Below are 16,242 nucleotides of genomic sequence, written 5' to 3'. Positions count from 1 at the left end.
CCAGCCTAAAAGGAAAATTGGACATCATTCATGATATCGAACGTGACACAAAGTCGGCGCTGACACGCGGCAGGGATCTACCGTTGACTACGGTATGTGGCATTTGGAATGCGAAGAAGTTGCTCGGCAGCACTGCTGCGACCGCGAAGAGATGTCTGCTACGAGTTTAGACTTTTTGCCATCGCTGTCTCTGTTGTTGTCGAAGTGTTGCGTAACGAAAGTGATGAAGATGACATGGAAAGCTACAGCACGGGCGATTCAGGCCAGACAGTGGCAGAAGCTGTGCATTACGTCAGCCTCATGAATACAATCGTCATGACAAGAACAGCACCCTGCAATGAAAAAGGCGCCCCGCGACTTCTGCAGCGCACCATGCCCGTGCACGGAGAATATGAAACGCTAACGAGGGATCTGCCATGCGAGAGTTTGCCGAGAAGAGGGGGCTAGCTGAAAAGCTGACTCACAGCTTCAGCAAGTTCGAAGCCGCTGTCGTCGCTGCTAGGCTGCCGCGGCACCAAACGAAAGCAATAGACTTTTGTCGAACAAAGTGAATAAATACTGCATGTTTTTGCCCTTTCATTGCAGTCTCTCAGAGTTCCGTTTTTGACAGGTAAGTGGGCGATCTCACGCTATTTTGGTTAAGCAGTACTACCGTTTCGTATGTACTTTTTCTGAGTTTCGGCCAATGACGGTTTAATGAGGTTTCACTGTAACAGCCTTGCAGGTTTTGATGTTTTGGCTACAATTCAACATATATGGAAGTAACACCGATGAATGCAAGAGCTACATAATGGCACCACAGAAACCAATAAATTGTTACCGTAAATGTAAAACATAGCCAGGGCATGTAAAAAGATAGCTGTTACCTTTAGTTAAGTCGCAGCATGGCTGCTGCCTTTCAGTGTGAAAACGTGCGCCTTTGCAAAGACCACCATAATAAGAGCCTACGGAAGATATACAAGCCGGGCAGCACTGCATAGTGACATCTACAAAGATCACCTGTGAGCGATATCGTCTGGCCGCCTTCCAACGCTGAAGCCACAATGGTGGAGTTGTCTGCAGGTAGCATTGTAATGCCATGTGTCTCGAGCCACTGAACTGCCTCGTTTGAAGACAATGTTGCTGGCAAGAAAAAGGGGGGGGGGAGATGGCGAGAGTGTACATTGAACATAAAACACGAAAAGCACACAACAAGCACTTCAACGTGCATATAAAGTCACTCACATCATTATTTTCATTTAATGGAGCTCACAAGGCTTTTTTGCTTAAGGAGCCCCACATCAGGTTTGGACATTGCAAACAGACAAGTGTGGCACACAGATCAGAGTGCACAGAGCAGCGAAAAGAGAAAGGGAAGTAAGAAAAAAAAAGAGGAGGGGCTCGCGACGAAAACATGACATGGTTTTTCAGCTTCAGTATAAGAGAAGGCAGGGAAGAAAAAGCATTTAAACGCTAGTCAAGGCGGAAGGAGAGAGTGCCAAAGTTGGCAGTGCAGCTTGCCTCTTGGTAGTATGGCAACATGACATTTCAATTTCTCCCATCTCCTTGCCCGCCCTGGGACCATATTTTACCTGCCAAGTTCTGCATCGCCACGTGTTCCTTGTATTATTCCAAGGTGAATGAAAAAAGAATTATGAAAATTAACGTGGGCAAGCAAAGGTTATTTACCCTACAAATTCAAAATAAAAGCAGACAGAAAGAAAAAGAGGCATACTCTTTCATATTTCACTCATCAATCAAGGACTTACTCTGTTTCCAATGAAATCTTACTTTCTTTCAGTGGTAATGGAAGCTGTCTTCCTAGTGTGGTTCTCCCACAACAACCCCTAGCCACGCATTCTGATGGCCGTCATCACGTTAGCAGAATGCAGGTAGCGACACTGATAGCGGAGGTAGCGACACTGAACTGATAACACTTCTGTTGTGCCGCTGTTGCCACAGAAGAACAAAAAAGAAATAAAAACTAGTACGTGCTAATGACTGTTGCCGCCAATGCCTTCTCACTAGCACAGAGGTAAAACTTGGCCATCGCAATATTATCTCCATGTACTGTAGTTGAAGTCAACATGGCGACATCCCGGCATTAGTGCTGTTGAGTAAGCTTGCCTTTGGTGCAATGGTGAACAGCTGTAATAAACTTACAAGGAAGTTAGAATCAGGGTGTCTACCAATTGACATTTCCAATTTCCCTGAGTTTTCCAGGTTTTCTCTGAGCACTTTTGCAAAATTCCCTGAATGAGCCAGAACTTTGTTTTATGTCTAGACAGGCTGACACCATGTTGCCTGATGCTGTCACTCTCTAGTAAGCATGTTTAAACAAAAAAAAATTCTTCATCCAGTTTGAATAGTAAGGAGTGATATCTATTTTATTTAAAAAGAAAACAGAAGGAAGGTGTTAGTAAAATGCACAGTGAAAAAAGTGGTAAAACCCCTTCGAAATTGAGTCGAACATTTTCAAATACGAATGAAAAGGAGACGCATACATAAGTAAATGTTTATGAATATGAGCTATTTCTATCAACTGATAGCAAGTTTATCAGTATGAGGCCTGAGCTTTGTCACAACTAAGAGTCTCTCTCAGCAGCTGGGAAGTTAATTTCAACTGTCCTGACATACTCTCAGCCCGTACACATCTCAGTGTTGGGTTTCGCTGCTTTAAAGAGTTTATTTTGGCTTGGATGAGGGACACCTGCATCTCGGCATCAGCCAACACTTTCTTTTTGAGCTCAAGCTCCTTGGAAGTGGTGGCGGCACGCTTCCTTTCTCGTTAATTCCTCAGTGCGTCAGTCTCTTCTGTTCTCATCCTCCTTCTGCCACACTTTCACCCCATGGATCATTTGAAGCATCTTCATGGTCAGCTGTACAGTCAACGTCCGAGTTTTTGGAGTCCCTAGGGGCTGCAAAAACATCCGAAAAATCGGGCAGTCCGAAAAAAAATGAATGCATCTCTTTAACTGCCCTTAAGGGCTAAGATTGCCACAGGCACGTCCGAAAATGCTCTTAAGGCCTGCCAGTACACTTACTAGGCATATCAGTGCTCGTACTGTGACAGGAGACCGGGGTGCACGTGTGCATAATTAAGGAATACACACTGTGTCCCGTGACAATTGCCCCTTCCCACGCTTGTTACGCTTCACCGCGTAACATTGTTGTATTGAGGCGAAGCTAACTTTCAGAGACTGACATTACACAACGTGCTGTGCTCTGCGAGCTTCGAAGCCAATCGCGAGGATTACAAAGGCGAATTCTTTCAATGAAAAACACGGCACCGCACGGCAAGAAACTTAATAGCGAACGTTGAAGCAGCTAGGCCTAACGCTGCCGCGGTGGTGGCTACGGCTGCCAGCGGATCTGCGTGCGAGTGCCGTTTCGAGGCGGCAAAATAATCAATATGGCGGCGGTGGTGGCTTTGATTATTGCCATTTCGGACTTGCAGTCAGGGGAATATACATTGACTATATCGAGTACGTGGTGGTGCCGCAATGCCCGTGCGAATAATCGGTCGTTAATCATCCGTGGAAAATCGGTCGTTAACTACTCTGATAATACATCGTGCCGATGACACGGCCTCAATGACGACTCGTTGCGATTCCTCTGTTACTGGAGCCATCATTAACACGACTTTCGTTCCCTTTCAATAAAGCTACAGCTAATTTTCCCTGATAGAAGCAAAAATTCCCTGAGTTTTTCCCTGAGCATCGTCAGGGTCTATAGCAAGCAAAAGGGGAATAAAAACAACATGTGTAATTTGGGATGCAGAACCAATTTGAAATATTCTTGCAGTAAGACACTTTCTGGATGGCACCCTACATTGCCCAGTGTAAGCAAAATTTGCAGTTAAGCCTGGTGAGGGATGGTTCAATACATAATCTAAGGGGCGAGTCCACATAGTGTCATGTCGTCGTGATGATGAACAAATACAAGTAGTGCGAAGAGCATTAGCTAAGAATCTAACTTTTCGCTGGGCAAACATGTGCCCGGCAAAGCAAGCAACACTATTCACATGCGACGAGCACCATTGTCAGTTGTCAAATGTCATCTAATGAATAAACTTCATCTACTATTCATATATGACTCATTGTACATTCCATAGTAATCACTGGTGCTTGCGTACATTAGGAAAAGTACAACACTATCCACTACGCATGCATAATCCTATCGGATATGCCAAGTGACCTGATAACAGTAATCATCAAACGAAAAACAAAAAGCAAAATAAAACATGGCATTGCAATGTCATGAATTACTGATATAACAACCCCTTTTTGCAGAACAATCATGTTCATTGTAAACAGATTCGGTTGCATAACAACTGCGATTTGTACACATACTGCATTTATTAAAAGTGGGTTCAACTCTATAAGCAGCAGTTATAAATGGCAGTTCAAGACAATTAGCATCTGAATTCCTAAGCTTATTCTTAGCTATGAGATGCTATGATGTAGAGCTTTGGATCAATTTTCCCAACAGCCATATTTCCTAGAGGTGCATCATAACATTGGCTAACAGGCATTTTCACACACTGTCCTCTACTGCACACAGCCGCCATGGGCATAAATCGAAATACTGAACTTGTTCAAAGAAACAGAAGGCACAGAGACATCAACAGGTGCAACTGAAAGTGAGCTTTTAGGATGCCCCATTCCAGTTAAAACTGGATGAGCTAAGCTGCATTTAGCAAGTGTAATAATCATCATCAATAAATGCCTGCAAATTTCCTACCTTCATCCCACAGTCTAATCCTCTCCCAGACTGAAAAGGTTTATTGAACTCATCAAGCGTTAGCCAGAAACACTGTGGCAGCAACAATCTCTCAGCTAGATCGCCGAACTGTCCGTGCGACATGCAGTGGAGGCAACACATTCTAGTGGGCCGATCTTCTTCAGGCTCTGAGACAAGTGATCGCAACGGGACTTTTCAGTGCCATTCTTTTTTTTACAATCACCCCACGGCTGAAAAATTAGCCATCCTGGTGGCCTACAGCAATGACGAAATGGTGGGCTCATAATAAGGCGTGAGCCTGTCTGCATGAACAATGTGAATTTTCATAGGAGCATTCTGATCAAGTGATGTAAAATTAGTGGCGAAGTAAGTAGATGACTTAAGGTGGTAAATGTGGTGTCAAACTCTTCTGACCAGGTGGAAAGCTAACTGGTGCCAGCAAGTAACTGTGCCAGGGGTGCAATGATGGTGGCGAAATTTCGCACAGAACGGCAAATATATGAGCATGGGCCTATGAATCTATCCAGTGCTGTGCCATAAGTGTTGTTGGCTTAGGAAATTTGGCCACGGTGCAGTGCTTAAAGGAATCGAGAAGTACGGCATGTTTGGAAACAACATGGCCCAATATAGTTAACTTTTTTGCACCAGAAAAGCACTTCTTTAAGTTAATGCAGGCCAGTTTGCATAAGGCAGATTCAAAACTTGCTCCAAGCATTGAAGATGTGTCTGGAAGCCTGATGCAAACACCACAACAATGTCTAAACAACAGAGGCATGTTTGCCACTTCAGGCAATGCAAAATAGTGTACATCTTCTGTTCAAATGTGGCCGGCACATTACAAAGGCTGAAACCACATGACATTAAATTAATACAAGCCATCAGGGGTGACAAATGCGGTTTTACAGTGATCAGTCTCGGCCATGGGCACCTTCCAGCATCCAGAGTGAAGATCTAAGGAACAAAAAAACAAAAATTTTGGCTCCTTGAATGCAGTCAAGTGCGTTGTCTATGCACAGATAAGACATTCTTTCGTGTGATCTTACTCAAACGACGATAATCGACGTAAAATCAGATGGTGCCATCTTTATTTTTAACACGAACGATTGGGGATACCCATGGACTGCTTGATGGCTCAGTAACGCCTCAAGTGAGCATGTCAGTCACCTGTTCGTCAATAACTCGCCTCTCAGTGGCTGAAACCCGCTAAGGTAGCTGCTGGTTGCAGAGGAGTATGAGAGCCAGTGTTGATGGTGTGGGAGACAGGAGTCGCTCGACCCAAAAATATAGTGTTGCAACCAAATGAAGAGCTGAATTGATGAAGATGGAAAAGCTCATTGCGCTGTGTCAGAGTACGGTTACGGTCGACTGATGCGGTAAAGGGTTGTGGTGAAGAACTCGAAGGCACAGGGTCTACAGCGGTGATGTGAGCGGCAGGTAGGTAGGTCTCCATGCATGTTGAAAAGTAGGTGCACTGGCTCAACACAACCGAGGCATTCGCGGCATGACAAATGAGAGCAATGTTGGGCTAGAAACACACATGGATGTAGCACTAGCATGGAAATCAAGCACAGCGATTGGTAGAGGAACCATTCGGTGACGAGTGAAGAGGTCAGACGGCATAAAAAGCACACTACCATCACACAGGGAGTCGCACAACAAATGGGTGATCACAGATGACGACGGAGGCATGCCGGCGTCTTCTGTGACAACAAGTTTGGTAGGAGGCTGCTCCTCAAATGGCGTATCACAAAGTGGAGGGAATGCAACCTCGACGGAGGCGCAGTCAATGACGACATGGCTTGAAAGAAATCCCATCCCAAGATGTCATCGTGAGAACAAGAGGCGAGAACAAAAAAAATCCAATAACGTAAAGGTCATCTTCAATGATGGCACGGGCTGTGCTGACTTGTAATGGCTCAATGTGTTGCAAAAAACCTGAAAGCGAGATGATCACTTTCTGAATTCTGTGGCAGAGGCGGGCATTCATTGCCGAAATGGCGGCTCCTGTGTCTACAAGTGCTAATGTCTGTACTCCTTCCATGATCACATCAATCTTGTTACGAGGGGAAATCGGAGGCCTTAAGATTTCGCAGGGCATGCAGTTCTTGCCTCCGGAACTGCAGTAACTAGTTTTCCTGTGGACGAGCAGTAGGCCAATGTCTCATGGGCAAAATGGAGCGGCAGCGCAGAGAAGGCGGTCAACGAATGGCAAAAGCAGATTCATCCGATGGGCTCACAGAATAAAAAGGCGGATCCGGTGAAGCACAGCATTGAAATTACCTTGGCACGTAGGTGAAAGTCTGTTGCCAGATGCGAGAAGTAGATGGCATCCGGTGCCGGCAGAAATGCACAACGTGGCCAGCAAGTCCGTAGAAGTAATGAACTGGCAAGTTGTCTGGTGTGTGCCATGGGTTTTGCATGCGGGGATATTGTGGCACTAACCGGGCGAGAGACGGTGAGAGCCGCTATCCACGGGTCCTTTTGCTGCTCTGAAGCCAAGTTGGTGATGTCCAAAGGTAACAAAGCTGTGAAGCTGTGTTGGTGCATGAAATGAGGCACGGGGAGGCGTTTGGGCATTGTGGTGACCTGCACATAACTGAGTGACGCGGCAACAGGAGCGTTGTGAAAGGCAGGGGTAAGGCACTCAATGACTTGATCCTGGATGACGTGCTGCAGCGTGGGAGTCAACAAAGAGGAGTGCGTCTACGTTTCTTGTGTCAGAGGCACCAATGCAAGTTTGCAGGCCACCTCTTGGCAAACAGAATGTTTAATCTGCAGCATCAGTGAAGAGTCATAGGCGGCAACCGTCAGGTCAGAGAGAGAGCCTACCAGCGAATGGTGATCGGCGAGCCACTGCTTGTGCAACTCATCATAGCTCTGGCAGAGCGTCACTATTTCAGACACAGCGCTGGGGTCCTTTGCCAACAGCATTTGAAAGGCATCGTTGTCAACCCCCTTTAAAATATACCAGATATTGTTGTTTCCTGCCATGGTCGCATCAACACGCTTGCATAGATCCATGACATCCTCGATATCACTACTGAATGTCTCATCGCTCTGCTGCGCTCGTTCTCGCAAACGTTGCTCGGCGCGAAGCTTGCGGACTGCAGGCCATCCAAACTCCACCCAAGTCTATAGGTGGGGTTTGTAGTTGCAGTAGTACCACAAGTTCGCAACATCAGATAGAATATGACCTTGTTCACCTTTGTCGCATCGCCCCACTTGTTGTGGTTGTTCACCCTTTCATAGGAGGCAAGCCAGTCCTCCACGTCATGGTCTCTGATCCTGTTGAAAATGGCAAGGTCACGCTGGCGCAGTGCACCTGAGCAGGCCACGGCAGGCATTGTGGCCATTGGATGCAGCGACAGGTCTTCCATCACCACAGGAATGGATGGCAGAGTCCTGCTTCGATGTTGCACGTTTTAAGGCGTACCCAGCCCCTCCAACAAAGGTTTATTGGACTCATCAAGCATCAGCCAGAAAATAAGCGACAGCACCGTTTGCTCAGCTAGATCAGTGAACTGGCCGCTCGACAAGCAATGACGACAGCACTTTCTAGTGTGCCGATCTCCTTTTGGCTCCGAAAGAAGCGATGGCGATGGGACTTTCCAGTGCTATTCTTCTTTCGTACACCAGGTTCGACTGTGCTTCTCTTCCTTTAGCACTCATAATGCCACTGCAATTGGCCATCGGTTAACTGCTCTACGCATTGTTTGCACTGTGTAACTCTCAATCTTCCCAACTTCCCTTCTATACATTTTGTTTTGTATACCTCTATGTCTGTCTGTTATTCATATGGTGATTTTAAGTTTGCACGTTTTCATCATTCCCTTTATCTCGACCTCTACTAGTCTGCTGTCCAGTATCTACTCAGGCTTGCTTAATTCCATGCCGCTGCTTTTCTGTCTCTTTATGCTTAATGCTTTAGCATTATATCATGGGACAGCAAATGTGCTTGCTTCATGCAGAACATGCATTCACTAAACAAAGCAGCATCAGATAGACAGAAGGCAGAAGAGCAAAAGGGGAGAGAGAGAAAGCGGGCTCACTTGCATTGGGGGCAGTGGCCTCTGCAAGTGCTGCAAGAGTGGCCAGGACAGAAGGGCTTCCCTGGTCACCGCTCACTGAGGCCACAGGCAGAGAGAGACCCAGCACCAGGCACCCGTTAGTCACAAGCAGCATTTCTCGCAAAGAGAGTACATTTGCAGTCTATGTCCGCACTACTCTACAATGGTACAAGGGACAGCTCAGTGGTCATGTCTATGCCAAACTGACACCATGCATTTAGGTGCGTGCAAGCAGGTGCACTTTTACTAAAACAAAATGTTTGTTACTTTTCACAGGTGTTGCAAAACCTTGACCTTGAAGATCTGATGAAACAAGCAATACTAATAATACTTTGTTGAAGGTGCGTAATGTCTTTTAATCTCAAATGCCAGCAGGACTCTCAAAATTACAAAACCAGCCTGGTTAGAGTCTAGGCTACTGCACAAATATGTGAACGTAGGTATTTTCTTGTTGCTGTTCACACCTTAAAGGCTACTTATGTGGATTTTAATCCAGAATGGCGATCCAGCATGAGAATAAAATGCATTTGATTTGACCTTCAAAGAGGTATGACAGCTCGCAAAGATGAAGGTACCTTCTTTGAACATGTAGGCACTCCATTCCAGGTTTAAATAAAAACCATATTAACTGCATATGGCCAAATGGATCATTTTTGTTACATACAATCTGATGCTTACAAACTCTAATATAAGTGCAGGAAAGGTAATACAAAGCCCTTAGATGCGTTTTTATATGCTGGAGCATTAGCAGTTGTGGGTAGTTCAGAAAATCAGTTTGTTGACCAATTATATGCTAAAAAACATTTCACTGCTTTTTCTATGTATTTTCTATAAACAAAAGTAAAGGTGAAGAGCTGTTTTAATTTTCCTTTATGCAGCATGATTGCTGACTAATTAATTACTATACTAATTATATGTTAAAGAACATTGCATTACTTTCTGTATGAATGTATTTTCTATGGCCAAAAGTAAAGGTGAAGAACTGTTTTAATTTTCCTTTATGCAGCATGATAGTAGGGCTTTCTGAGGAATAAAAAGAAAAAAAGGAGCTAAAAGGCTAGCCCCTGTATATGTTTTGAGAACATATCTAATCCAAATGCTTAATTATCTGGCAGCACTGACCAAGGATACAAACAGCTTTTTTTGGCCCCACAGCTAATGCACCGGTGAAAGAACATGGCCTAACATGAAAACTGGTACTCTGTTCTTTACTATATTCCTTCACATAAAGTAACCAGTGACTATCTTGCATTCTTTCAACAGTGGCATCCAATTGACACCCCTTTGCACCACAGCCTGTTTTGACAATTCATGGTTCCTCACCCAAGTTTGTCACTGCCTGTTTGCTCAATGAAAAAAAACCTATATTAATCAGTGACAGCAGTCGACACATCAAGTTTGGTTCAACCACTAACATAAAATTCAGATGTATTAAAACAGTAACTGCCCACGCTGTGGTCAATACTGAGAACATTTATGAAGTACTGCTTAACTGACTCCCCATGAATTTAAAGCTTTTTATGTGGATGCCACTAAGCTGTGTAGGATCGGCCGATGCACAAATACTGTACAGGCCCCTAGCGACTGGGAAACTGCTAACTTTGGCAGCCAATAAGGCTGCACACTGCATCAAAGTGAAATTGGAAGGCGACACACATGCAAAAAACTGGGCACAAACTGCCTCAGCTAATAAACTAGGCACATTGATACAGCAAAGTTTTTAAAGTTAGTGCTGTAATAATCCAATCATATTACCTGACAGGTTAAAAATATTATTTCACATGGACTATTACTAAAGGTGCACAGATGCACGCTACTGCAGCTAACTTCTCCACAGCTCAGATCTGTCAACAGCAATTGCAAGGCCGACAGTAGCATCTCAGCTGTCTGATAACCATCGGCACGGACATGTGCCAAGGAAAACAACTTGCGACATCCTTCTAAGGAAGGGCATGAGTCAAGGCTTTCACATGTGATGGTGTTAATGCTACAGCTTTTAGTGTAATACAGTCGAAACCCACAATAATGAAATCCTGCAACAATGAAATTCTTGCGACAGCGAAACATTTCAGTATCCCCGGCGAACGCCCATAGGATTCAATGCATTTCATACCTCTCGGCAACGAAATGTCGCTGTAGTGCAACCCCGTATCACTGAAATTTGCTGGAACGTAACTCCACATATTACCTACTCGCATAAAGCTAGCAGGCTCAAAAATGTGCTAAAATGCGATTGTTTTGCACTAAAACTGCGTAAAATACCACCACATTACACTTGTGTGGAGGCTGCCATTTTTGTTCACAAAAACAACCAAGCACCGGAAGCGGTCAGTGCGCTGGAAACACGTCATGGCCGCCATCTTGTTTGTTGATCGCCCGTTTGAAGCGGCATGCATGTTGCTACCGACATGTGACAAGCCTACTACGAGTTTTTGCACGCCTACTATAGGCGAGATCGTAGATCATTGTTCGAAATGCGGGTTCAGTTTGCATTCTCCGCGGCTGATGATTTGGCAAGGCCTAGGCCAATCGCGTGAGGTGAAACTTAACGCAAACTGAACGCACCCGTACTTGCACATTTCGACGAAGACGTCGATACCGAAATCCACACTGACGCCAGTAGCCTAGGCCTCGGTGCCGTCCTAGTCCAGAGGAAAGACGGACTTGAACGGGTGTTATCTTATGCTAGCCAGTCGCTGTCAAAAGCGGAAGGCAATTATTCTACGACTGAAAAGGAATGCCTCACCATCATTTGGGCTACAGCAAAATTCCGCCCTTACCTATATGGCAGGCCATTCAAAGTCGTCAGCGACCATCACGCGTTGTGTTGGCTAGCTAACTTAAAGGACCTTTCAGGACGGCTGGTGCAGTGGAGCCTCAGACTGCAAGAAATAGCCCCACGACTTTGCCAAGATTACATTGATAGTATACGCTAAGCATTTATAGGCAATTTAGCTGAAGTGAAATTTTGTGGCAGCTGGTCTTTAAGACAATAGTACAGTGACTGTGCCTGATGCTCACTTTCTTCAGTAGTGACAGTCGTGGTGGGTGTGGCTGCAGCAGTCGTTGCAGTGACTGTGACGCCAGCAGCAGCGGCAGCGGCAACAGAGGTGGCAGGCACTACTTTGGTGACCGTGGCTCTTTTGACAGCGGCGGTGTGTGGTGCCTTGGCAGCTACAAACACAGTGCGTGCGGCCGTTGTCGCCACCCCGGTCGCCTTGGCCTGGATTATGGTGGGACTGGCAGCAGTCACGAGTCCAGTTGTGACAGCAGGAATGGCCTTGACAACCTTGTGAGCAGTGCCTATGGCACCAGCTGGGACCTATGGCAAGGAAAAACTCTGGGACATGTAACTTGGCAAATGTTAGGCTGTGCTTGGCTGCAATAGGTGGTGTCTAAAACATGGCGCTGATGACATGTTTCTGGCTCAGCAATCACTTCCAGCACATGCAGTTAGCAAAAGCACAGCCTTCAGGATTAGCATCTGTTACCCAAAGGGAGCTGTCACTGGGGCATAGATTTGGACACCACCTGTTGAGCCACTGAGCTGTAATACAGGAATAGCAGAAACAGCAATGAGAAAAACAGCAATGAGAAATACACAAGAGCATTTGCATCGACATAGCGCACGATAAAAATATAAAAAGCAGCCCTATTTACGGAAGCATACTACAGTAGACTAGCATTAAGATAAATTCAATTGAGCCGAACTGTAGATTATGAAAAACAATGTGTGAACTTTGGTTTAAAATTGACAAAATTTCCCTCAAGAGAAAAGTGTATAACAGCTGTGTCTTACCAGTACTCACCTACGGGGCAGAAACCTGGAGGCTTACGAAAAGGGTTCTACTTAAATTGAGGACGACACAACGAGCTATGTAAAGAAGAATGGTGGGTGTAACGTTAAGGGATAAGAAGAAAGCAGATTGGGTAAGGGAACAAACGCGAGTTAATGACATCTTAGTTGAAATCAAGAAAAAGAAATGGGCCTGAGCAGGACATGTAATGAGGAGAGAAGATAATCGATGGTCATTAAGGGTTACGGACTGGATTCCAAAAGAAGGGAAGCGTAGCGGGGGGGCGGCAGAAAGTTAGGTGGGCGGATGAGATTAAGAAGTTTGCAGGGACAACATGGTCACAATCGGCACTTGACCGGGGTAGTTCGAGAAGTATGGGAGAGGCCTTTGCCCTGCAGTGGGCGTAGCCAGGCTGAAGATGATGACTACAGTAGACTACCATTAAGATAAAGTCAATTGAGCTGAACTGTAGATTATGAAAAATAATGTGTGAACTTTGGTTTAAAATTCACAAGATCTTAACCCTTCAAGTGTTTTGGACGAGCTCAGGTCATCAATGCAATCCTAGTTAATCTTACTTTGGACGAGCTGAGTTCCCGGCAATAATTCTATGTTAAAATCGATTTGGATGAACTCGCCACTTCTATTTAACTGTTTCTTCCACTACATAAACGACTGCAAGGCCAGTGCTTGAATTCCGCAGTTCTTTCAATATTTTCTTTTTACTACATAGACATCAGCACTTCTTTAGCTGCTTGTAGGCCGTGTTGATTCAGTCATGTTCTACAACATAGATGGCTGCCATTTTGTCAGCACCAGAATGATGTGTTTATAGTAGTCTTTGTTCTATGCTACATAAATGACAGCCCTTTGTCAGTGCTCAACGACTGTGTTGTCAAAATTGCGCAGTTTTTGTGCCTTTAGCAGTTTTGTAAACATAGTGCCTGCCACTGACAGCTCGCACATGAGTTTCATGTGCAAAGGAAATCCACTGCTCGACTCTGAAAGTGAAAGTGAGAGTGCAAGTGATGCGCCAGAATTTTGTTCTTAGAGCGAAGAGGATGTGATAGTCTTCTCATTGCTTCTTCTACCAAAAGTGACGATTCAGAAAGTGAAGATGACATTAACTTGGCCCGACAGAGCGCAGAATGGATGCCAACAGCCCCGTCTGTGTCCAAAGGGGGACTGTTATTTTTGGTGGCAAAAATATAACAGGGGCTGCCTTGTGAATATCGGGCAAGAGTGTTACTCTGCCTTAAGACTTTTCCTGTTTTGTTTAATAGCAACCTGAACTCAAAATGCATGTTTCTCAAGTACTTGTGGAGCTTGTATCAAATAAAAAGAAAATACCAGGATACCAATAATTTGCGGACGAGTTCACTGAAGCACATGCTACACACATTGCTTCAGTGCTCCCACCCCAGCCACTCATGAAAAGAAGGTGCGGACTGCGGAACGTGCCTCTCCACGGGTGGATGTGGGATATGATAGTTGTTGTTGCCTCCAATGCGCCACGGCGGTGCTGAACATCGACAAAGAACGAAGAAAGGAACCGGCTAGCACTGCCAGCCAGCCGGCCTAAGCGCATTGAGTGCACTTTTCGGAAGTGCCAGTCACCTCGCCTTGTGTTGACATTGTGGCTGTTTGTGTGATTAAAACATACCAGACTTGTTGTCTTGGATGTTATAGCTATTAGAGGCAAGCACATTTTCTTCTGAAGACGGCAGACTGAGTAAATGTGCTACGATGCGAGTGTGTGGCACAGCAGTTAGCATAGTTGTACTCTTCTTCCACCGAAACAAAAATCTGCTAACCCCTCCTTTTTGGCTAGGCTGAGTCACTTAAATGCTCTATTTGTATGTGCTTACACCGATTCCACTTCATTACACTTTATTACACCACTTCATCAATGCGGTGGCAGGCTGATCGTACTTCAAATTTCTTTTGAAGAAATAGCCAAGTGGAATTACATACGCTGTAGAGTCCATGCAAAACGAAGCAAGGGAGTCTGTTGGCTACCACAGTGGTAGGTTCTCGCTCCTGGCATCGTACGTCGACAAGCCCAAAATTTTGTTCACTTGTCGATCGTTAGTCACTTTCTGCAGCATCAACATTTCGTTCACGATGAGGCTGCAGTATGGCCCTTTTTCTGAGTAAACTATGCCTTTCCACTTGACAATGTTCGCGGATTTGGCTGGTTGCTCTGGTTTCTCCTGTAGATGACCTGACAAATTTCTGGAGCATAGATGGGCAAGGCAGCCCGAGAAGCTTCCTCACTGTCACATGTTCATACCCTTTATGGGACGTCGCGTTCCACAGAGCATATTCTCGCACTGTATTCTCTTGCCATGTCGGTAAAGCTTTATTAAAATTATCAACTTGTTCCAGAAGAAACTCAGCAGTTTTGTCGCCTTCCGCTGCTGCTTTCTTTATCTTTGTTATAACCTGCACTGTCTGATCCTTTTCGTATTGCTTTAGTTTTTCCTGAACATTGTCATACCTTTTTTACAGCTTTTGCAATCGCTCGTTGAGTCTACTGGCTTCCATTTGCAGGCGGTGGGCGTTCCTCTTTGTATCTGCCATGAAGCTTGTTAAATTAAACGTTGTCTGGCATTCTTGTGCTTCCACGTGGTTTTGCAAGCTGCATCGTGTGTCCAGGCAGTCTTTCTGACAAGAGACCCTGTCCGCATGTGGCTGCGTTGCACGGAGCTCGAAGTCGCCTTCATTTTCAGCAAAGTACGCATCGGAGCAGTGGGACACTGTTTTTTGAGCCTACGCAAAGCTCTTGCCGAAAGAGTCTCCTGCTTTAGATATGGCAGAGGCAGGCGGGACACGAACTAGCGATTTGCGTTTCTTCAAAGTCGCAGGCAGCATGTACACAGGCTACGACGGCCACAGCACCTTGCATTTCAGTCCGACCTTGTAGTCATTCTCCTTGAAATGAAGCGAATCAATGACGGCCCTGGAGTTCGGCACCCACTGGCTGCCTTGGTCGTTGCCTTGTTGTTAAATGTTTCGTGGCCAGGCATCCCGCAGTTCCTTTGCGGGCAGCTCGTGATAGGAAAAGTCCGAGCTCCTTGCAGCATTTGATTCGCATCGCGGCACAAAACAGTTCTTTGGCATTGCATTTACCGTGATGCATCTATCATTCAACATTATAAATGTATAATGAAAAAGCTAGATGGTAAAATAAAAATGCACGTAAAACAGTAACCACGCTTTTTCGCTACGCTTGCTACCCAGCGCAATATCGCACTGTTCTATCTGGCACATCGGCGTTCACCGATGCGCAGCGCTCCCACCCAAAGTAGCGGCCGCATCTGAAAACGCCGTTTGTCACTCACTCGCTCATTGATGGCGCGTGATGCGGCAGGCCGCACCTCAGTTTCATTAAGCAGCCGTACTCACACACATACTTCAGTGACATCAAAGGTCAGCAGGGCACCTTTATCAAATGTAGATAACCTAAGTTCATACGCTGTTCAAGAATGCAATGCAAAACTTTTAGATTGCTGACCAGTTTCTGTGCTACCCAGATTTTAGAAAGCCTTAAAGAAAGCAATTTCCAGTTGAATAATTAACTCCAGAAAGCCCTAAATAAATATATACAGCTGAGTTTTAAATATGTTAGTTCTAGGCATGCAGTGAAGCCATTC

At 45.3% G+C, this 16,242-nt stretch overlaps 1 protein-coding gene across 8 annotated transcripts in view; it reads right to left on the bottom strand.

Annotated features, from left to right (window-relative positions):
• LOC126531768 (uncharacterized) overlaps positions 1-16,242 on the bottom strand; it is an 81,418-nt gene that overhangs the window by 29,510 nt on the left and 35,666 nt on the right. For 6 of the 8 annotated variants that reach the window (XM_055071475.1, XM_055071474.2, XM_055071472.2 and 3 more), the window contains exons 7-10: positions 11,811-12,111; positions 8,772-8,846; positions 5,626-5,673; positions 1,000-1,122 (exon numbers count right to left, since the gene is read on the bottom strand). In XM_055071475.1, coding sequence (XP_054927450.1) covers positions 1,000-1,122; positions 5,626-5,673; positions 8,772-8,846; positions 11,811-12,111 — 547 coding nt within the window. The remainder of the gene's footprint in view (positions 1-999; positions 1,123-5,625; positions 5,674-8,771; positions 8,847-11,810; positions 12,112-16,242) is intronic. The other 2 variants (XM_050179481.3, XM_050179484.2) reach the window with 2 other exon arrangements.

The sequence above is a fragment of the Dermacentor andersoni genome, chromosome 5 (genome assembly GCF_023375885.2).
Source record: "Dermacentor andersoni chromosome 5, qqDerAnde1_hic_scaffold, whole genome shotgun sequence".
In the NCBI taxonomy this organism is placed as follows: Eukaryota; Metazoa; Arthropoda; class Arachnida; order Ixodida; family Ixodidae; genus Dermacentor; species Dermacentor andersoni.
The sequence above is the reverse complement of the archived record's forward strand: the minus strand, read 5'-3'. Positions and strand labels throughout refer to the sequence as shown.